At 50.0% G+C, this 22,163-nt stretch overlaps 1 protein-coding gene across 2 annotated transcripts; it reads right to left on the bottom strand.

The window, feature by feature from the left end:
- Nucleotides 1–540: 540 nt before the first annotated feature.
- ESYT1 (extended synaptotagmin 1) lies at nt 541–20,557 on the bottom strand. Of its 2 annotated transcripts, none has more exons than XM_054442027.2 (31): nt 16,507–20,557; nt 14,608–14,649; nt 14,301–14,435; nt 14,113–14,186; nt 13,910–13,982; nt 13,660–13,749; nt 13,422–13,477; nt 12,894–13,017; nt 12,629–12,805; nt 12,425–12,507; nt 11,761–11,809; nt 11,552–11,638; nt 11,353–11,445; nt 11,045–11,116; nt 10,798–10,884; nt 8,330–8,479; nt 7,855–8,010; nt 7,553–7,729; nt 7,311–7,393; nt 7,151–7,199; nt 6,952–7,041; nt 6,725–6,820; nt 6,386–6,457; nt 6,212–6,298; nt 2,798–2,938; nt 2,491–2,645; nt 2,290–2,388; nt 2,075–2,206; nt 1,890–1,995; nt 1,591–1,640; nt 541–1,394 (listed from the first exon to the last, which is right to left on the bottom strand). In XM_054442027.2, exons 1-31 carry the CDS (start codon nt 16,894–16,896, stop codon nt 1,355–1,357), a joined length of 3,315 nt encoding a protein of 1,104 aa, XP_054298002.1. In that variant the 5' UTR covers nt 16,897–20,557; the 3' UTR covers nt 541–1,354. The 2 variants fall into 2 exon arrangements, with proteins under 2 accessions (XP_054298002.1, XP_054298001.1); XM_054442026.2 differs by having other exon boundaries at nt 11,045–11,146; nt 16,507–17,008.
- Nucleotides 20,558–22,163: the final 1,606 nt, after the last annotated feature.

The following is a 22,163-nucleotide window of genomic DNA, read 5'->3' as shown; positions in this document are numbered from 1 at the left end:
AGTGACCCTGTTTTCAGTAGTTCACTCTGTCCATCTCTCTCCTTTCAATTGGCAGAACAGATGGAGCACAGCTTCTCTAGCTTGCATTCCAGGAAACTCCCTGCAAGGAGCAGAGTTCAAGATGATAGGAATGGGTGTATTTCTCAGCTCCTGTTAGATGGGCCTGAAGCCCTTTTGAATGTAGCTGAGCATGCCCTGGTGGCACAGAGACACCAGGAGCCTGTGCAGTGGCACAGAGCTCCCAGGTTTACCAGGTTTAGGAATCCCTTCCCTGGAAAGCCTACAGTGGTCAGCAGACAAGTTGGATGGGTAACAGAGTTCATCACTGTGACTGGAAATGAGTCTCACCTGAAATGCAACAGCAGCTACTTTACACAGGTCTCTTGACCATCCTCAACATTCTTGGTGGCTGCAACCTTAGTAGGCTTTGATCATTAATTAAACTGACGTGATTCACGAATTAGATAAAGGCTTTTGACAGTAGGAATAAACATCAGATGGGTAGATTGATTCCCTATCCTTAAGGAAAAGAACCACAGCTAGTTTGAGTATGATGTTTAATGTAAGATACAGTGGCTTGGCAGAGTTGGTGCAAAACTAAAGAGTACCAGATTAAGTTCTAGTCAGTGAGTTAGCAGCCTAGGCACTTGGGCAAAAAAATTGGCCCTGCTGTCCCAAGTCCCCCAAAGCCCTCTCCGTATCACCAGCTAGGAGCTCCAAGACTGATATGCCACTACTTGGAGGCTTGAGTAGAATCCAAGTGTCCCCAGTTTCCAAAGTGACAAGAGACTGACCCCAGCCATCAGAGCAGTAGAATTTTCAGGACAGGGTTGAGGAAAGTGGGGACAGAACTGGATATGGGGGCCTGAGCTGCTGAACATTTGCTACATGCAGTAGTCTAAGAGGCTCACAGCTGGAGAGGTTAGCCTGTCCACCTTCCCACCCATGTGTGGCAGGGAAGAAGGTGACCATCTAGTTAAAGAAAAAAAGATCCTTCCAAAGCTGTATTTGGCATAAGCTAATACCACTGCTAGTGCTGCCAGTGGCCAGGCACAGATACAGAAGGCCCTGAGGAGTTGGGAGGAAGGGAGAACAATGTGCAGGCAGAGCAGGAAACAGCCAGCTCAGGTCCCCGCCCTAGGGGCCCAGAAGGATAAAGGCCGTGCAGTAAAGGGAACATACAGTTCTTCTCTTTGGTCAGGCAAAGGCCCGAATATGGGCCTGTTAGGTGAAAGGGCTGAAGGGCACAGGCTCTGCCCTTGGACCGTAGCTTTAGGCTCATCACATTGAGGCGGTGATGGAGCAAGACGAAGGCAGGAAGACAGAGCAGAGTCAGGCTGGGACTCGCCAGCTCCTAGGAGCTGCCCTTGTCCTTGTCGTCCATCAGGTCATACCTGTGAAAACAAGAGGGCTCATGTAGAAAGATGACTCTTGTGTCATCTTATTTATAAATGAGACACGATCCAAGGGCTTCTCTACTTGATAGAATCAATGGTTCTCTGCTGAGATTGTATCTTTTTTTCCTTTCCTGTGATTGGAATTTCTCCCACTGAAATATCCAGACCATCCCCCACCCACGCAGACACTCACCACCGGGCTACACCCTGGGAAAGGTCTGTCTCAGCTAGGTCCAGCTGCACCTGTGTTGGAGGATGATGGGGGAAAGATGTTATTTTTTTATTTTTTGAGACAGGATCTCATTCTGATGATGCTGTTTTGAAATCTCCAAAGACCATGTTCCTTCATCACATACTCGTCCCAAACCATTGCAGAGGTGAAAGAGTCACCTCTAAAGGATCACGTGGGGTACTTCCTTCCTCACAGGGACTATAACCTTGGTACCAGCAGCTTCCAGCCCTCACCCCTGCCCTGCCATCCTGCCCTCTTACCTTCCCCAGCAGCTCACGCTCTCTCGACATGAAGGAGGGATTAGACTTGACAGAGACATCCAGCTTTCGTCTCTGGGCCTCATCAAGGGGGAGTTCCCACTCAAACCTGGGGTAGGACTGGGTGTTAGGGGCCAGGAGTCCTTTCCAAGCCTGCCATCTCTCCACCTGAATGCCCACTGACTGACCGTTCGTTAAATTCAGGACTCAGGGTCCTCTTCTTCTGTGAGGTCTTCCTCTTGGTGCCTCGGTTCTTGTCTGGCAGCAGCAACAGTGACACATAGGGATCAGGAGGATCGCGTCCATTCTGTCGAAGGGCCCTACAACAGGAGGATGTAGGTGATACGGTAACCTGAGGGAAGGGATGGAGGCGATCTGGAGGACAGGAGGGATGGGGTCTCACCGGCAACCATGAACAATGCTGACCAGCTTTCGTTCTTCACTGTAGTACCACACAGTCAGTTTCACCTGGCCCAGAGGCCCGGCTGGAGCCTCAAGGGAACTGTGGAGAAATATCAGTAGGTCTGGGGAAAGCTAGAGCCTAGTGAACCTGTAATACTTCTTATTTCTGACTGCGTCCCACCTTCCTGTCCCAGCCCTTTACCTGTCAACATGTGTTAGGCGCTGCCGGAGCTCTGGGGCTGAAGAGGTGATGTGAGGGGGTCCCCCCGAGAGCTCTGGTTCTTCACTCAGAGATGAGGAGCTGTGGCTGTAGCTGTGGCTATGAGCTTCCACTCCCGAGTGCTGGGACACCAGGATCTAGGGGCAAGAAAGCTGTGAGCTGGGCAGAGTTCTCTCAGTTCCCTCACTCTAAGGACACGGCCCTCTGTTCCCACCCTCCTGGGTGTCCCTCAGCTGTGAAGGCCCTCCCCTCCTCCCTCTCATCCTGCCCACCATCTCCTGTCACTCACCCCTAGCTGTGCTCTCAGTAGCACCTGCCCCTGACCACTGTTGAGTGTAAACCAGCGGTCCAAGCATAGCTGGTCAGCCACGAGGAGCTCTGAGAGGGGCAGGGATAATGAGCCCAGCACGCCAGTGCCCTCACCCCGAACCTGTGGGGCAACAGGACCATGATCAAGAGGCGAATGCATCAACAAATGAGTTAATCCTGGTGTTAAAGGTCCAAACGCTTGGACTCATAGGTGGTTTGGTGAGATTTCCCTTTGAGAAAGGCAGGGAAGCAATGGTAACAGTTGCTAGTCCCTCCCTCTGTCCTTCCTTCCTTTTTTTTTTTCTTTTTTGAGACAGAGTTTCGCTCTTGTTGCGCAGGCTGGAGTGCATGGCGTGATCTGGTCTCACCGCAACCTCCGCCTCCCAGGTTCAAGTGATTCTCCTGCCTCAACCTCCTGAGTAGCTGGGATTACAGGCACCTGCCACCATGCCCAGCTGATTTTGTATTTTTAGTAGAGCTGGGGTTTCTCCATGTTGGTCAGGCTGGTCTCAAACTCCCAACCTCAGGTGATCCACCCACCTTGGCCTCCCAAATTGCTAGGATTACAGGTGTGAGCCACTGTGCCTGGCCTGTCCTTCCTTTCTTAACCAGAGTAGAGTGGACCATCTTTACCTCATAAACTTTCAGAAATTATTATTATTATTTTTGAGACAGAGTCTCGCTCTGTCGCCCAGGCTGGAGTGCAGCGGCGCGATCTCGGCTCACTGCAAGCTCCGCCTCCCGGGTTCACGCCATTCTCCTGCCTCAGCCTCCCGAGTAGCTGGGACTACAGGCGCCCGCCACCACACCCGGCTAATTTTTTGTATTTTTAATAGAGATGGGGTTTCACTGTGTTAGCCAGGATAGTCTCGATCTCCTGACCTTGTGATCTGCCCGCCTTGGCCTCCCAAAGTGCTGGGATTACAGGCGTGAGCCACCGCGCCCAACCTAGCTTTCAGAAATTATACCAGTAATAGCTGCAGAGTACAGAAAACAACAGTAAAAACAGAACTAAAAGTAAATGTTTCTTGCTCATCCTACTCCTGTTGCCATATTCCAAATGTAACGGCCTTTAAAACTCTCCTGTTCTCCTTGTTCTCACGGAATTCTAATATGCTTGTAGTATCTATTGATTCCCTGCTAGAAAAGATGAAGAACTGAGCTCATTTGTACCTCCTTTCTACTCTGCTAGCATTGTTACATTATTTTAAATTCTATTAATTTCAGCCAGGCACAGTGGCTCACACCTGTAAGATGGCTCATGGCCATCTTTTGTCTCGTCCTCACTCTCCACGCTGCCTAAGAGATCTCACCCATGACTACACTTGTAAGTGGTTGCTTGCTCATGATGTTCCAATAAGAGGGCAAGGGAGGAACACCTCATGGGCAATAGATTTGTTTTCTGCATGTCTTCCCTTGGATGTCCTGCAGAGATCTCAAATTCCAAAATTCCCTCTCTGTGCACTCCCTAAGTCAGCAACGGCACCCTTATCCATCTAGCCACCCTGTGCCAAAAACCCCAGAGTTAGTGTCTAGGCTGTTCCTTGCTCCTCCACCTGCTCCATATCACAGCAATCTTCAAATCCCATCAGGCTTTAGTCGTGCCCTGCTTTGACTGCTCTAACAGTCTCCTCACTGATCTCCCTGCCCCCAGTGTTGTCCCTCTCCAGTCCATTCTTTACCCTCTTATCCCTATGATCTTCCCAAAATGCAAATCTGGATTTGTGACCTCTCATTAAAGGCTTCCCTAGCTGGGTGCGGTGGCTCACGCCTCTAATTCCAGCACTTTGGGAGGCCGAGGCAGTGGATCACTTGAGGTCAGGACTTAGAGACCAGGCTGACCAACATGGTGAAACCCCATCTCTCTTAAAAATACAAAAATTAGCTGGGCGTGGTGGCGGGCACCTATTATCCCATCTACTTGGGAGGCTGAGGCAGGAGAATCGATTGAACCCAGGAGGGAGGTTGCAGTGAGCTGAGATCGTATCACTGTACTCCAGCCTGGGCAACAGAGCCAGACTCTGTTTCAAAAAAATAATAAATAAAATAAACAAAGGCTTCCCTAAGCCTTAGGATAAAATCTGTATTTCTAGCATACTATTCAACAGCCCCTATGATCTTGCTCTGCCTGCCTCTCTGATCTATAATAAATATGCTTTCTCTCTCCTCCATTTTTTTTCTCAGCCTAAAGAGTTTTCCTGCTCTTCTTTTCTTGGTCCAAAAGAACCAGTAAATCTACCCTTAGGCTGGGGCACGGTTCTCACACTTGTAATCCCAGCACTTTGGGATGCCGAGGCGGGCAGAATGCTTGAGTCCAGGAGTTCGAGACCAGCCTGGATGACATGGCAAAACGTCATCTCCACAAAAAAATACAAAAATTAGCTAGGTGTGGTAGTGTGCACCTGTTATCCCAGCTGAGGTAGGAGGATTGCTAGAGCCCAAGAGTTGAGGCTGTAGTGAGCCCTGATTGCACCACTGCACTCCAGCCTGGGCGACAGAGTAAGACCCTGTCTAAAAACAAAAAAGGCCGGGTGCGGTGGCTCACACCTGTAATCCCAGCACTTTGGGAGGCTGAGGTGGATGGATAACGTGAGGTCAGGAGTTCAAGACCAGCCTGGCCAACATGGCAAAACCCCGTCTCTACTAAAAATTGGCTGGGCGTGGTGGCACGCGCATGTAATCCCAGGTACGCAGGAGGCTGAGGCAGGAGAATCGCTTGAACCTGGAAGGCTGAGGTTGCAGTGAGCTGAGATTGTGCCACTACACTCTAGCCTGGGCAATAAGAGCGAGACTCTAGTCTCAAAAAAAAAAGAATCTACCCTCAAGCTCAGGGGTCATCTAAGGATGCCTTTCTATCTCCAGCCTTTCCCCAGCCTGAACCCTTCCTTTCTTCCCCACAGTGCCTTTTACCTCAGTTACCATTCTGGAAGTTTCATCTGGTTATTTTTCTCCCAAAACAGAGTGTGAGCTCCATAAAGATAAGAAGTCAATCTTTTGGCCGGTTGCAGTGGCTCACACCTGTATTTCCAGCACTTTGGGAGGCCGAGGTGGGCGGATCACCTGAGGTCAGGAGTTCGAGACCAGCCTGGCTAACATGGTGAAACTCCATCTCTACTAAAAAAAAATGCAAAAATTAGCCAGGCATGGTGGCGGGTGCCTGTAGTCCCAGCTACCTGGGAGGCTGAGGCAGGAGAATGGTGTGAACCCAGGAGGCGGAGCTTGCAGTGAGCCAAGATAGCGCCACTGCACTCTAGCCTGGGCGACAGAGCAAGACTCTGTCTCAAAAAAAAACAAAAAGCCAATCTTTTATCTCATCTCTGAATGCTCTGTGCCTGGTTTCCTGCCTTGCCATGGCAGAAATCTGCTAAATATTTGAAGAATGAATTTACAGTACCTGCAACTCTAGGTTCTCAGTGTGTGGTTTCCTGATGAGAAAGGAGGCACTCTCATCCCAGACAGGGGCTGAAGTTTGCGAAACAGTCTGGTGGAGATGAGGGCTTATGATCAGTGGCTGATACTCTTATTTCTCTTGTCCCTCCCATTTTTACCCTGCAGCATTTGTTCATACCTTGGTTTTATGAGAAGTATCTCCCACAGTGAGAGTAGCATAAGGGCTGGGGTGCTTGGTGCCTTTTCGCAGCTAGAAAGACAATACTGTGTTAGTCTTAAATTTGGACCTAGTTAGGCAGATCCCCTCACAGATTATATCCACAGCCAGCAGCCATGTCTCCATTATTACTTGGCAGCCACTACCCCTGTGGCCTTGAACAGACAATTTTTCCCACCCCTGCACCACCCTCAGGAAGAGGGGCCATTTTTCTTATTCTAAATACTCCAGGACCATCCAAACCGGAGGGAAGTGGAAGAAGGGCCAGGAAGTTATTGGGCGTGGGGAGCGGGATCTCACCGGCAGGTCCTCTGCCCGCTCCATATAGATGGATAGCAGGGCCGCGGCCAGCTCCGCACTCTTCTGAGTCTGGATCAAACTATTCACCTGCAGCACCTGTGGAGGGGCACACGGGGCTGGGGAGTGGTAACTGACACCTTGGGTTCTGGCATGTGCCTTGAACGCTAAGAGAAGAGCTCATCCTGCCCCACCTTGGGTCCCTTCCTTCCTCCAGTCTCCTGCCCTACCTCCTCTAACTCAGCAGCAGTGGGACGGGGGGTGAGACGCTCCAGGCGCAAGTGCAGGCGGCCAGATGGGACATCCTCCAGGGTCAGCCACTGTGGAAGTAGGCAGGGTGAAGACTTGGGGATATGCAGACAGGAGAACTATGAGAATGAAGCTTGGGCAGGATCAGGAGGGGTTGTTGACCCTTAATTCCATGCTTACCTCATCAAGGAAGCCACTGTTTAAGACTGTGGTGAGACTCACTTTACACCTGTTGAAGAGAAAGATTAAGACAAAAGCTAGATGGTGAGAACCAAGGAGGCCAGACTCCATGGCCTAAAGAGCCCCAGCCTCTTTTTCACCTAGACTCCTATGCTCTCACCTGCCCAGAAAATCATCCTTGTCCAAGTCCTTGTCAAAGACTTCAACCTCTAGCTCCTGGCCTGGAACTGATGTGACAATCACCTAGTGGGAGAAAACAGTGCAGATGAAAGAAGATTCTCTCCTTTTCCTCTGCAAATGACTGGACCCCCCAGTCAACTGAACCTCAGAGGTTTCTGGACCACTTTTGGGATTGGGGGAAAAATGGGGCAGAACCAGGAGTCACAGCCACTCAATTCTGACCTCAAAAACCTCATTCCAGCGGGGATTGAGATCTTCCCGAACAACATGGCTCCGGAAGCTTCGTCCTGCCAGCTTTAGTTTGACATAGGGGTCTGACTTGCCCTTCACCAGTCCCCCCAAGAAACGGTCTTTGGCAATCAGGTCCTGGGCCTCTAATACATGGATCCGAAGCACATGCTGCAAAAGGGACAGGGGGGTGCCAGATGGCAAAGGGAGAGAGACCTGTCAGAATCTGCCCTGAAATAGGCTTTGCACACTTAGCGGGGCAAACAGACCCTAGTCCTTTCCAGATATAGACTCACCTCGGTCCCAAACTGGCTATCAGGAGTCGTATGACAGGGTCGAGGTGGGGCATCCACACTGCTGCCTCTCTGGGGATTCTCACTGTCCACGTCCCAAGCACCAGGACAACCAGGCACAGTGGGGAAGCATATTTCTGATGAATCCAAGTACAGGATCTAGGAAGGGTAGCATAATGCTGAATCAAAGAAGTGCAGCTCGCCACCAGCAGGCAAGGCATGTGGGGTGGGGTAGAGGAGGGGCTGTGACAGGGGAACTAGGTGCTGCCCTGGCTGGGCTCATCTTTACAGGGTTCCCTCCGCACCCCCTCAACTCATAAGCCATTCCTTCCACCAGTCAGATCAATATGTTTTTGTGCCTGCTTGGCACTTCTACATGTATTAGCTCTTTTAATCTTAGGAGGCTCCCTTTCCTTATTCTTAATACCAAAGAATCAACAGGACTTTCCCCACCTCAGTACCTCCTCTATTTCCATACCCTCATGACTAGTTTCATGTAGAGTCTGGAGTTTGGGCCAGAGCTGCTGAGCTGGAACCACTGGTCCAGGATGAGTTCTGGGGCAGTCAGCAGGCGGGCCAGAGGCAGTGTCAGTGCTCCTAAAGTCAGGGCCCTGGAATCATCCTTCACCTACAGGCACAGGAGGAAGGACTGTAGTGAAGGGATTAGGGGAAAGGGAGGCATACTGTGAAAATGATAACATGGCTCCAGCTTCATTCGTCTCTGTGCCAATCACAAACCTCCTGCTCTACTCAGGGCCATCTTTTTTTTTTTTTTTTTTTGAGTCAGAGTCTCACTCTGTCGCCCATGCTGGAGTGCAGTGGCGCCATCTTGGCTCACTGCAACTTCGACCTCCTGGGTTCAACCCATTCTCCTACCTCAGCCTCCCAAATAGCTGGGACTACAGGCGCATGCTGTCACGCCCAGCTAAGTTTTTGTATTTTTTAGTAGAGACGGGGTTTCACGGTGTTGCCCAGGCTGGTCTCAAACTCCTGAGCTCAGGCAATTCGCCTGCCTCGGCCACAGCCATCTTTTATAGTCCTCTGCCCAATCCATGGCCCCTTCCACCTTTGTTCATTCTGCTCCCACTATTTGGAAAGTCCTCATTCTCTTCCCTCAGCCTATTTAAATCCTACTCATCCTTCAAGACGCAATTAAAATCCTACTTCTTGCTTCACAAAATCTCCCTAGTTACTCCAGCCTATCCCTTTCTCTGACCCTCCTTAGTCCTATGCTATGGATATTTTACTCCCACAATTCATATGTAATTGTTGCTGTTCTTCTGTTCTTTTTTTTTTTTGAGACAGAGTCTTACTCTGTCGCCCAGGTGAGAGTGTAGTGGCGTGAAATCAGCTCACTACAACTTCTACCTCCCAGGTTCAAATGATTCTCCTGCCTCAGCCTCCCAAGTAGCTGGGATTACTGGCACATGCCACCACACCCGGCTAATTTTTGATTTTTTATTTTTTTTGAGACGGAGTCTCACTCTGTCACCCAGGCTGGAGTGCAGTGGCGCTATCTTGGCTCACTGCAACCACCGCCTCCCGGGCTCAAGCAATTCTACCTCAGCCTCCCAAGTAGCTGGGATTACAGGCGTGCGCCACCATGCCTGGCTAATTTTTGTATTTTTAGTAGAGATGGGGTTTCACCATGCTGACCAGTCTGTTCTCAAACTCCTGACCTCAGGTGATCCACCTGCCTTGGCCTCCCAAAGTGCTGGGATTACAGGTGTGAGCCACCATGCCTGGCCTTAGTTCATATGTACTTGTTCTTGAATGATTTTATATATGTGTGTCTTGTCTATGAAACTGAAACTGGCCAGTAAGCATTGTGAAGGCAGATACTATGTTTTGTGCTTTTTCTATGACCTTTAAAATGCTGAATGTTGGGCCGGGCACAGTGGCTCATGCCTGTAATCCAGGCACTTTCGGAGGCTGAGATGGGCGGATCACCTGAGGTCGGGAGTTCGAGACCAGCCTGACCAACATGGAGAAACCCCGTCTCTACTAAAAATACAAAAAAAATTAGCCAGGCATGGTGGCACATCCCTGTAATCCCAGCTACTCAGGAGGCTGAGGCAGGAGAATCACTTGAACCCAGGAGGTGGAGGTTGCAGTGAGCTGAGATCACGCCATTGCACTCCAGCCTGGGCAACAAAAGTGAAACTCTGTCTCAAAAAAAAAAAAAAATGCTGAATGTTAGCAATTTTATTGAGGCATAATTTACATACCATAAAATCACTCATTTTAGGTACCGTGCCCAGCCTCAGAATAATTTTTTATAATTGGGAATTGTATACCTAAAATGAGTGATTTTATGGTATGTAAATTATGCCTCAATAAAATTGTTAACATTCAGCATTTTAAAGGTCATAGAAAAAGCACGAAACATAGTATCTGCTTTCACAATGCTTACTGGCCAGTTTCATAGACAAGACACACATATATAAAATCATTCAAGAACAAGTACATATGAACTAAGGCCAGGTGCAGTGGCTCATGCCTATAATCCCAGCACTTTGGGAGGCTGAGGCAGGCGGATCACCTGAGGTCAGGAGTTCGAGACCAGCCTGGCCAGCATGGTGAAACCCCATCTCTATTAAAAATACAAAAATTAGCCGGGCATGGTGGTGCGTGCCTGTAATCCCAGCTACTCGGGAGGCTGAGGCAGGAGAATTGCTTGAACCTAGGAGGTGGAGGTTTCGGTAAGTCGAGATTGCACCACTGCACCCCAGCCTGGGCAACAGAGCGAGACTCCATCTCAAAAAAAAAAAAAAATTATTCTGGAGTGACAGTTGGGGAACAGTGGAGAGAGATTCAGGGAGGTGGGGAGTCTAGGTAGATGGATTAAAAATAGGAATCAAGGGAAAAGAAGGAGAGGAGAAATGGTATAGATCTGGGAAGACAGAATAGGGTATTCAGGAGGGGATGAAGAGGTGATTATCTCACTTGCACATCGAGCTCCTGGCTTTGAGGGTCTTGTAGGAAGAACCGGAACGCTTCCTCCCACACTGGGCAGTTGGTACTGTAGACAGCCTGGAGATGTAGAGGAGGGATTAAGGGTGTATACCACAGCACCACTCCTGTTTCTGCAAAAAACCCCTGCACGTAACAGGCATTCTAAAGGGGAAACCATCCCAAGAATAGGCCTCTCCCTGTCCTACCTGGCCACCCACAATGATGTCCTGGCCCTCACCTTGCTCTCCTGAGTCACATCCTGAATTGATAGTTGTACCATAGGGTTGGGTTCCTTGTTCCCCTTCTTCAGCTGTGGTGGGTACAATTCAGAGGTCACCATCTTGGGGGATTTGGTTTTGGTTTTGGTGAAGGAAGGTGGGATCGCATCAGAATCCTTTCCCTGAGATGGATCTGATCCCCTCCCTGGGACCCTTGTGTTACATGCTGATACTTCTGGAGCAAAGCAGGCAGGCACATTTGCATCCTCAGCAAGGCAGGGTTGGGGAATGCTACATCCAGGGCTCCTGTTCACCCAGCCAAACTCACAGGAAGATCCTGCGCCCGATCCAGGTAGACAACTAAGATGGCAGCTGACGGGGGCTCTGGTCGAGAGGAGACTCCCTGATTCCACTGTAGAACCTGGGGAGGGGTGGCAGTAGTCAGATCTTGGTCACCGTTCCAAGTCCCCTACACTTGTAGCTACCTATTTCTCCCCTGCCAGCTTCCTATTTCCCATGTGGCTTACCTGCTCCAGTTTCTCTGCATCTGACAAAAGTGACAGCCATTCTAGCCTCAAGTGAACTTGGCCTTGCCCACCTTGTAGAGGGAACCACTAGAGGAAATTGAGATGTAGTAGAAATCAGATACCTGCTCAACTACTTCCCTACCAATGTAGCAACTACCGTCTACCCAAAGGGTGAGATCAGCCCCCACCTTCCTCTTCTCCCAACTTACATCATCCAGAACGCCAGCCTGTAACACCTTCCCTACATCTAGCTTCATTCTGGGGGTGGGGAGGGGAGAGGGTAGTGAAAGGAAGAAAAGGGGAGTGTTGTAATTAGCAGCATGTCAGTGGCCCTCCACTCACCCACCCAGAAATCAATGGCAGATCTCAGACTCCCTTCTTCCTCTCAGAAGACACTCACCTGCATGCCTGAGTATGTGCATGGTAGGGGCTGGGGGTGGGGAGGTTAGGAAGGAAAATGATACATGATTCCCAGGTCCAGAAAGTGAGTATAATTACCTCCAGAACCTCGGTAGCATGGGCTTTATTTTTTTTATTTTTATTTTTTTTCTTTAGAGACGGAGTCTCGCTCTGTCGCCCAGGCTGGAGTGCAGTGGCATGATCTCGGCTCACTGCAAGCTCCTCCTCTCGGGTTCACCCACCATTCTCCTGCCTCAGCCTCCCGAGTAGCTGGGAGTACAGGCGCCCGCCACCACGCCCGGCTGATTTTTGTATTTTTAGTAGAGACGGTGTTTCACCGTGTTAGCCAGGATGGTCTCAATCTCCTGACCTCGTGATCTACCCGCCTCAGCCTCCCAAAGTGCTGGGATTACAGGTGTGAGCCACCGTGCCCGGCCAGCATGGGCTTTAGAATCCTAACAGGCAGAGTCTCACCTGCCCAGAAAGTCATCTTTATCTGGATCCTTGTCGAACACCTCCACTTCAATCTCCTGCCCTGGGACCTCGTGTACCATCACCTGGGGAACACAGAAGGCTGAGTGTCTCATGGGGCTGCAGCTGTGAGGATCATCCAATCAGCATCTTCTCTCACAACCTCCTGGGGCTTCCCCATTTCACAGAGCTGCTCAACTCTCCCACCTCATAAGTCTCTCCCCACTGTGGGTTGAGTTCTTCATCAATGACACGACTGCAGAATGTCTGGGTACCCAAACGCACAAGTGCATATGGGTCTGACTTGCCCTCAATCAGGCCCTTCACATATTTGTCCTTGGAAGTCAGCCCTCGAGCAGCCAGCAGGTGAATTCGAATAATGCCCTGGAGGAAGGAATCAGATGGTGAGAAACTAAGGACCCAGCAAGGGGTTCCTGAGAGAAGGATCTATCTAGTGGGGGAAAGGCCATACCCTGGGCAGAGGGGAACGCAACTGAGCCACATCTTGAAGGTCAGGCACAAGGGGCACCAGTAATCGATTGGGCAACACGAGGAAGGCAGCAATGGAGTCCATGATCATGGTGTCAGAGAGTGAGCTGAATGGGGGAGTAGAAAGGAGTGGGTATGGCCTCAACTTCCAATTTTCTCCTAACCCCAACTATGTTTCCCACACCCAAGAGAGACCTAAAGCTGTAAGAAAGTCCTTTTGTGAAAATCCTTTGTGCTACTCTCCTACCCTAATTCCCCACCTACTGCTCTCTCCCTTCTTCACTGCCATCCCCATTGCCTTTTGCAGTCTTCAGCCCTCTTCATTCCCTACCTGCTCCCCCAACCCGAAGAAAAATCACAGTATCAAACTTTCCAGGAGTATTTGTCTTCGCTCCCCAACTGAAGTTGAGGCTCCTAGAGGACATAAGCAGCATCTCTGACTGCTCTGTGTCCCTTAAACCCCCAACCCAGCGCTGGAACACTCAGCAGGTGCTCAATAAGTCCTTGATACCTAAGTCCTGGGATATCCAGCAGGTTGGTCATCCCTGTCCAGTTGATGTCTAGGGTCTGGAGGGAAAGAGCAGGGGTCAGGACAGATCCTTTGGGGTGTGGTCATACCCATCAAACAGTTGCCAGAACCCCTTGGCCTTCTTGTCAATTCCCTTCTCATTCCCCTTCACTGGCTGCCCTCATCCTCCCAGTCCTCTGTTTCTCCTGATTCCCCATACCCCTTCATTGTTTTCCCTTACCGGGCGTCGGATGAAGAACATTGACACAGCCCCCACGATGGGAAGGTCCCCAATGAGTGGCTCCAGTATCACCCGCAAAACGCCATGTAGCTGAGGCAAGAAGAGAAAATCAAAGCCTTTCCCCAGAAAAGTCCCTCTTCTGTCCTCCCAGACTTTGTCAGCCTTGGTCTTTCCAACCTCACACTTCCCCATATCCCATGAAACGCAGGACAAACATTCCCTATTATGTGGCCCCTGACATCTGGCCTACCTGCATGCCCTTGACTCCTGCTTTGCAAAAATATTTCTTCACTTCCACATCAATCTGCACATCACCTACATAGCTGGGGATTGGTAAAGAAGAGAACCAAGAGAGTTAGTCCTTGGCTGAAGTTGCGGGGAAGGGGAGTGAAGTAGCCTGGACTGACCAGGACACATTGAAGGGGAAGCAGTAAGAGTGGTGAGTGGTATTACCTGATGTTCAAGTCCAGCAGGATCTGCTCTTTTCTCTGACCTGGGTGAACCTTGACTCCAATGATGCGCAATGGCTAGGGAGAGAGAAATTCCTGAGAGAGGGGAGGGAAAGGGAGAAGTACCTCAGTCTACTCCGGGCCACTCACCCTCCCTAGCCCACCTCCTCACTTTCCCTTCTCCACACATACCTTTTCACCCAGTTCCACTCGTGTAAATGTAAATGTTTGCAGATGGGGGTTAGATCCCCTAACAGCCGGAGCCACAGTTTCAGCCAGAAGCTTCTCCATATACTGGCCCAGGAAGGGCCAGACCTGGGCCACAATCTGGGATGAAAGAGAGAGGGTCAGAGGAGAGTCCAGTCTTCCCTCTCAAGGCAAGTTCCTCCAGAATCCTCCCCATGGAGAGCACTGAGGGTTGAGGGTGGGTCTGGCAAGAAGAAACAAATTCCCATTCTCCCCTAAAGATTTGAAGACTAAAAATCAAATCAATCCTCACCTTATTGAGCCACTCAGCCTTTTCCACGTCTGGGAAGCTGACCTGGAGGTGGGGAAGGCAGAGACAGTGACGTGCACACCCTCGCCTCTGGTTTCCTACTAAGATGCTGGTGGTGTGCCGCAGAGGAGAGGGAGTGTGTAAGTGTGACAGACTCCTAACACCCAGGGTGGGTGAGTGGCTGGGATGCCCCAAAGGTTCATTCCTCACAGAGTTTGGGGGCTGAGGTCTCTCTAATAAGGGGAGCTGACAGGGTAGAGGTCACACTGTTGCCCTGTGGATAGCTCAGGGACGTGGTGAAATGACAGCTGCTGAGAGAGGAGCGGGAGGAGGAGAAGGGCACATTCTTTCTGGAGGGGGAGGTCCGGTCAAATTGGAGTTTGAGGGAATCCTGGGATTTAAAAATTCCTGGTTCCAGGCTGGCCGCGGTGGCTCACATCTGTAATCCCAGCACTTTGGGAGGCGAGGCCGGCGGATCACGAGGTCAGGAGTTCGACACTAGCCTGACCAGCATGGTGAAACCCTGTCTCTACTAAAAATACAAAATTAGCCGGGTGTGGTGGCGCATGCCTGTAATCCCAGCTACCCAGGAGGCTGAGGCAGGAGAATCGCTTGAAGAGGCAGAGGTTGCAGTGTGCCGAGTTCGGGCCACTGCACTCCAGCTTGGCAACAGAGCGAGACTCCGTCTCAAAAAAAAAAAAAGTCCCCTTTTCCAGCCTTTCAACTCCCCTCAGACGGGGCTTCTAGAGTAGGAAGGTGAAGAGGGAAGCAAGTCCTTCCTTGAGTCAGGGAGGGGCCAGAAGACCTAATTAGGCCTGGCTTTGTGGGTTTTTCGGGGTGTGTGTGTGTTTTCCTCTATCTTTGTTTGTGTGACTCCTTTTAAGGGAAAGGACACCTGCGCTTTGTATTGGGGGTAGGAAGATTAGTTTCCATGATGATGATGAGGAGACAAACACTTGCTGCCTAGGCTACAGGTCCCCTAGGGCCATTTCGCCCTCTTTCTCCTCCCCTTTCCAGTCCAGGGCCTGGGAAGCTTGGCTGTGTCTGCCTAGTGTCAATTTTGATTCCTCTCTGCTGCCATTCTCCCCCTAGACTGGCACCTCTGCTGGGAGGGGCCGGGTAACGGGCTTCGCCTCTGCAAGACTAGAGAGAAGGCATCCGCCTCAGCACAGGAGACGCGGCCGCCGCAGAAATAAGGGTCTCTGCCCCAACGGTACAAGGGCAGCCCACAGTCCGGAAAAGGGTGTGGCCGGCCGAGGGGTGGGGGGGAGTGCGGGCCGCGGGCACTGCAGCAGCCGCACCACCTCCTCCCGTAGCCCGCCCTCCGTCCAGCAGCCGCCTCTGCCGCGCTGCAGTCTGGCGGCTGGTGGCTTGAAGGTGGCTGCCCGAGGGTCGTCCAGGGGCCGGGGCTGGGTCCTAGCGGGTACCCGGGGATAAAAGCGAGAAAAGAGAGAACCGTTTGGCTTTAAGTAGGTAAAAAGTCTCGAGGAGGCTGAGAAAGACTAGGGAAACCTTTGAGAGGTAACGGGACCAGGATTTCCAGGAGCAGCAAAGGCGCGAGTGGCACCAAAAGCAAGAGGGACGTTCAAGATGGCTTGGCTAGGAGGGAGAGCTTCGGCTGAGACGGGGTCCCCAGATGTTATTACTGCTGTTGCCCAAGTAGAGGAAGAAGTCCTGATTCTGTGGAAGGATCCAGTCTGGGCATGCGAAAGGGTGGGTGGGGAGAGTGAGCAGTCGGTCCCAAGAGTAGCGCGTCCAGCAGGCAGGCGGCTAGCGGGGAGAGAGGGGAAAGTCTGGGGCCCAGTGTCCCAAGGCAGGGAGCTGACTCTAGGCATAAGGAGCCCCAGATGGAAGGGGTGGAAGGGGGCTATGCTGCACAGAGGACCGAGGGTGGTCGCTCACCCAGGCAGGTAGCTCTCGATGACTCATATAAAGAGTTTTCGCCGTGAGCTGCTCCTCATCGTCCAGTAGCTGCCTCGCTGCTCGAAGGCTCCGTTCTTTCTCGTCGCGGACCCGGCGCCAGCCCAGGTAGAGGGCGAGGCCGAAGAGCACGAAACCCACGCTGAGTCCCACTGCCCCGGCCAAATACACAGGTATCAGCACCAGCAACCGCTTCCCGAATGAAGTCAGCACCGCCAGGGCCTCACCCGCCGCGCCAGGGCCAGCAGGTTGGCCCCCAGAACCTGGGTCTGGCTTTGCGTGAGCAGCGGGGGGCTGGCCAGTGGGGTCGGAGGGAGCAGAGGGCTGGTCCGTGGGGCTGGGGCTGGGGCCCTCTCCTGGAGATCGCTCCATTGTGCCACCTCTGGGAGGATCCGCCCGACCCAGGGACTGGCTGGAGGTTGCCTAGTCTTGCGATCAGCTCCCCCCGGCAAAACGTGATCCCCGGGATGGAGGAGGGGACTTCAAGCCACGCCCCTCCTTTCTGGCGATTTGGGTTGGTCCGCGCTGCACAGACCAAGGTGGAGTTAAAAGGTTGAAACTCCACCCCTCTTCCGCGGGGAAGGGACCGGGTTTCGGATAGGTAGGGCCTCCCTGATTGGGCCCGAAGGCCAAGATGGGAGGTCTGAGATGGCGGGAAAAGGAAGAAAGGGGCTCAGGGGCGGCATTCGATTGGTAATAAAGAGGAGGAGGCGTGGTGCACCATTTCAGGAGAGGCGGGACCAAGAGCTCCCCCACGTGGGATTGGAGTGCCTGTGGTATGACGTCATGCAGAGCCGCACCGCCAATTTCTTGGTTTTGGAGAAAGCCCAAGTTGCGAAGTTGAGGGGTTGTGGAGCTTCAGGATTTCCCTCTACTCATTCGGACGGTTTGGCAGGATTTGGTCTGGGATATATATATATATATATATATATGTTCTTTTACCGACTTTCTCTAGTTTTCATACTCTAAGCACATTCCTTACCCTTCAACTTTTTCCTGCCTGCCCTTACAAAAGGAAAGGATACGATCGTATTTGGAATGAAAGTGTTTGAAGACTAACCCTGTCTATCCCGTCCCCAATCCCCTACCTTGTTTGTGTGGTGTAACGACTGACCCTGGAGAAAACTGGAGAGTCAGAAAATTACAGAGTTGAGATAATCCAGCCTTCAGGGAAAGGGGGGAAAAAAGCAGAGTGAATAGAAAGTGAGGCTTTATTTCTTTTTGGAAATTTCCAAGAGTTAGTAAGTCATCTCTATCTTAGAGGATGGATGTAAGACTAGTTGACTCCAACAGGGAGGGAGGCAGCGCAAATTATTACATTTTCCAAGAATTTTCTGACCCTGAAGAACTTCTAGGACACTAAAATGAGGGATCAAGAGTAAGGGAAAGACAATTCCCTTTCACATTTGCCCGAGTTAGAAGGAAGGTTTGCCATACAGTCAGGTGCAGAACTAATGCAGTCCCACAGTGTACGGTGTAGGTTTAGGAAGGAAAAAGTGCAGGGTACACCGATGACTATTGTTACTAGTTAACTGGCCTTAGAGGTGGAGTGTTGTCCTAGGATCTAGGTACTAGACTAATTGGAAGTTGATGAGGGAAGTGTTGGTCATAAGATGATTACCTTTTAATGCAGTATATATGGGGCATATTATGTAAATCTGTTAGATGCAGCAGAAGAACTGGGGTTGATCATTGGGGAGAAACTAGCCATTTCTTAGAGGAAGTGTCTTACAGGATGATGCCTGTAGCTGATAAATTTTATCTGGTTCTGCAGGGCATAGATTTCATCAGCCTGTGTTTACCAAAACTGCTTAAAACCTGTCCCTGCCCAGCCTCTATCCCTTAAATTTATTCACTTCCTTTTTTCTACTTCCCTAGGGCTAGCAGTATCTCCACTGCTTCATTCAGTTTGCAGAACTATTTAAGAAACAATATTCTGTCTCTTATATCCTCCATATTCCCAGAGGTGAGCAGGTAGAAAAGGGAAACAAGGAACTTAGAGGAATTATGAGTGATCTGCTCACCAACTGATAAAGCAGAACTACAGAAGGAACATGGATGAACCTTAGAGAGAAACCTCTCTATAAACTGAAATTTGCCAAGCACTGGAGTAGGCGAGGAGGTTCCTGAGAATGGGGGAATGGAGAGGGTGACCTATGGAGGTTCTTTTCCAAACTTCTTCCTTCCTCACCTCATCCAGATCATCAGAAATTATATAGGGGATAAAACTTCATCCTCAGGAAGTTCTTGTCCCAGCTGGGGCCCAGGAGCCACAGGATCAGCAGCTGCAATGCAGTTACCAACACAAGTAAACAGGCTGGGTCCCCGCCCACTGAGAATTCTGCTGCCCAGGTGCCACCTGGTGGTGATAAGCAGTAAGTGGACAACAGGAAGGGGTGGCCATTTGTTAGAGGAAGTGTCTTACAGGATGAGGCCTACAGGAGGAGAGAGAGTAAACTTCCTGGACTTGCAATCTGCATTTATATGTAAACCATAATCACCTCCAAGGGGCAGAGAGTGAGATAACGGTACTCTGATCTCAGCTCACAAAGATGGGAAGGGCAACAAGATTTGAGGAAATTCCTTCTGTATTCTTTATTCCTCAAAAGTTACTGCCAAGCCAGGCGCGGTGGCTCACGCCTGTAATCCCAGCACTTTGGGAGGCCGAGGTGGGCGGATCACGAGGTCAGGAGATCGAGACCGTCCTGGCTAACACGGTGAAAGCCTGTCTCTACTAAAAATACAAAAAGAAAATTAGCCGGGCGTGGTGGCGGGCACCTATAGTCCCAGCTACTCTGGAGGCTGAGGCAGGAGAATGGCGTAAACCCTGGAGGCGGAGCTTGCAGTGAGCAGAGATCGCGCCACTGCACTGAAGCCTGGGCCACACAGCTAGACTCTGTCTCAAAAAAAAAAAAAAAAAAAAGCCATTATTCTAGAAATCCCTTATTTCCTGTGTAGCAAACAGGATCTTCCTCCACTGTGCAGCCCTTCAAATATTTGAAGACTTCTATTTGAAGCTTTCTCTTGCCAGCCTTTTCTTTTTTCCAGCAACACATTGGTTTGTCAATGGCCCTCTTTAAAAATTACATTTAGAACAACACACTACTAAGTGGTTACACTTAGGCAGAACATAGAACTGCTGTATTTGTAATCTATTACCAAGGTTCTACTACCCTTATGGAGCTCCTAGAAAGATGCCTAGAACATAGCAGGCTCTTAATAAATATTTATAAATGGACATCTTGAGGGCTAAGATTCTATTTTTTTGCAGCCAACTGGAAGTCCCAGTTTGTTCTCATGTGAATTATTGCTAAAATAGATCTCTAACATTGTTCCTCAGACTAGTTCAAGATCTAAGCAATTTTTTAGTGTGAGAGTGCTCCAGTGTTTTAGTCAATCCAAGTTACAGACACTTTGAATATTATTTAGCTCTTCCTGTGTTACTGTTGATAAATGGGTTTTTTATATGTTTACCCAAGTTGGGTTTTTTCTTTTTATAATAAAACATAGCCCTTGGGCTTATCACTAGAGAACAGAGATTTCTCTAACATAAATGCACTAACCAACACTAAGTGTTCAGTTTGATTCTACCAAATGCTACTATTTTTTTCTCATTATTTTTTGACCAGAGCCATTTGCATGGAAAAAATGCTACTATTAACTGACCCGTAATTTTCCTCTTATCTGTGATGACTTAGAAGGTGAGAGAGAGGAAAGCAGCTCCTGTAATCTGGGAACTGGCCTGACACAGCCAGGCTTCAGAGCTGTTAGGGCTGACCTGCTGCTTACAGGTAGCCAATGAGTTCTCTTGGACACAAACAATCTCACAAAACACCAGCATCAGACAAGGTCACTCAGTGACTGTGATGAAGTGAGACAAAAAACAAAATCACTACACAATTTTGTTTAAGCACAAAACAAGGTCAGTGTGCAAACCACAAAACAGCAAACATCCCCTTTCCCAGCTAGTGAGTGACTTCATCATTGACTGCGCTTAGGTTCACTTGTCTGCCCTTCTTCTAGACAAGCTACCCAATTATCCTGGATTCCCTTAACAGCACCCAATCCAAAAGAACACCCACTTTCTTGAATCTTCCCCAAAATCAGTTAACCAAAGTCTAAGTTCTCTAAGTCGTTCCTAACACCCTCATGCTGAGACACACCACGTTATCCCCAACGGTAAGCCCTCCCCCTCACTGCAGTGAGCATTAAACCCAACTTGCTCAATTACCAGGTGTATTCTTGGTGGTCTTCAGCTGGAGTAAATACATACAAGACATACAATGTCTAAAGTTTCCCAAATCTACCTCTTTGAAGATAACTTGGCAAGGAGGAAATAAAGTCAGTCAGGATTTGACTGAGAATTCATGTTGGTATCTATGGTTACATTCTTCTCTAAATGCTCTTAAACCATCTCTTTTAATAGTCTAGAATTGCCAGGCACGGTGGTTCACGCCTGTAATCCCAGCACTTTGGGAGGCTGAGGCAGGCGGATCACGAGAGATCGAGACCATTCTGGCCAACACGATGAAACCCCGTCTCTACTAAAATAAAAAAATTAGCCGGGCGTGGTGGCGGGCGCCTGTAGTCCCAGCTACTCGGGAGGCTGAGGCAACAGAATCGCTTGAACCCAGGAGGCGCAGGTTGCAGTGAACCGAGATTGCACCACTGCACTCCGGTCTGGTGACTGAGCAAGATTCCATCTCAAAAAAAACAAACAAAAAAAATCGTGTCCCAAAAAACATTAAGCTTATCAATGTGTTGTTTCTAAAATCCACAATGTTAGCCCACTTTTAGTCTTTAGGCTTTTTTTTTTTTAATGACTGGCCTTGACCTAGCCCACCATCTCCAGTGCCAGATGTGACCTGAGTGATCAACCAGACAAGAGAGCAAGAGGTAGCAGGAGACATGATGAGGGGGAACACAATCCAGGATCACTCTCTACCCCCAAATCTACTGTCCCATTAGACTAGACACCTGAGTTGTTTTCCCTACATCAGCCGTGAGCTGAGGAGGAACTGAGGTTTGACTACTGGGGCCCCTGGCCTTACTCACTTAAGTAGATTTAAAACTTCTGGTCCTATGTGGGGACAGAGGAAAGGAATGGACCCTGAGGCTTGTATCCCTAGAAGGACTCTCTTTTCCCAGACCCCCCAAGCCTTGAAGGCTTAAGGAACTGGCCACTGAAGAGGTGGGGTAGGAGGGACATTAACTGCCATCAACTGAGCGGCAATTGCCATCAACTCCACCTGTCCTGCTGTTTGAATAAGGATCTGTCAACTATGTAACATCCCATCCCCATTTCTCAGCAAATACACTCTCCTTACTGCCTGCCCTGCTAAATGACCCTAGGAGCCCTGGTTACTAAGGCAACCTGGGAATAGCACATACAGACAGAGACCAGAAACAGATGGCACTATTTTTAAACTAGACTAGGTGGCTCCAAAGCTTTTACCCCATAAAGTGCCTTCCCCAAAGCCCCATTTGGTCTTGTTCTGGGTCCCTATCCTTCTTCACTGGCTTCTGTCCATCTTACCAAGGCTATGTGAGGCTGGGGTCTTTATCCCATTTTGGCATGAGATCTATTTACTGCTCCCATCTTCCACACGGAATATCTAAGCAAGTTTTCACTGCCTCCA

Source organism: Pongo pygmaeus, chromosome 10 (assembly GCF_028885625.2).
Source record: "Pongo pygmaeus isolate AG05252 chromosome 10, NHGRI_mPonPyg2-v2.0_pri, whole genome shotgun sequence".
Taxonomy (NCBI): domain Eukaryota; kingdom Metazoa; phylum Chordata; class Mammalia; order Primates; family Hominidae; genus Pongo; species Pongo pygmaeus.
This window is presented reverse-complemented; position numbering and strand designations above follow the sequence as displayed.

What these genes read in the sequence shown, in the direction of transcription:
- ESYT1 (XM_054442026.2), bottom strand. Translation starts at nt 16,896, where the DNA reads ATGGAGCGATCTCCAGGAGAGGGCCCCAGCCCCAGCCCCACGGACCAG. An exon ending in AAAGATGACTTTCTGGGCAG is followed by an intron (nt 11,810 to 12,424) that starts GTGAGACTCTGC and finishes CCCCACCCCCAG; the next exon opens with AATGAAGCTAGATGTAGGGA. An exon ending in ATAGCCAGTTTGGGACCGAG is followed by an intron (nt 7,730 to 7,854) that starts GTGAGTCTATAT and finishes TCCCTTTTGCAG; the next exon opens with CATGTGCTTCGGATCCATGT.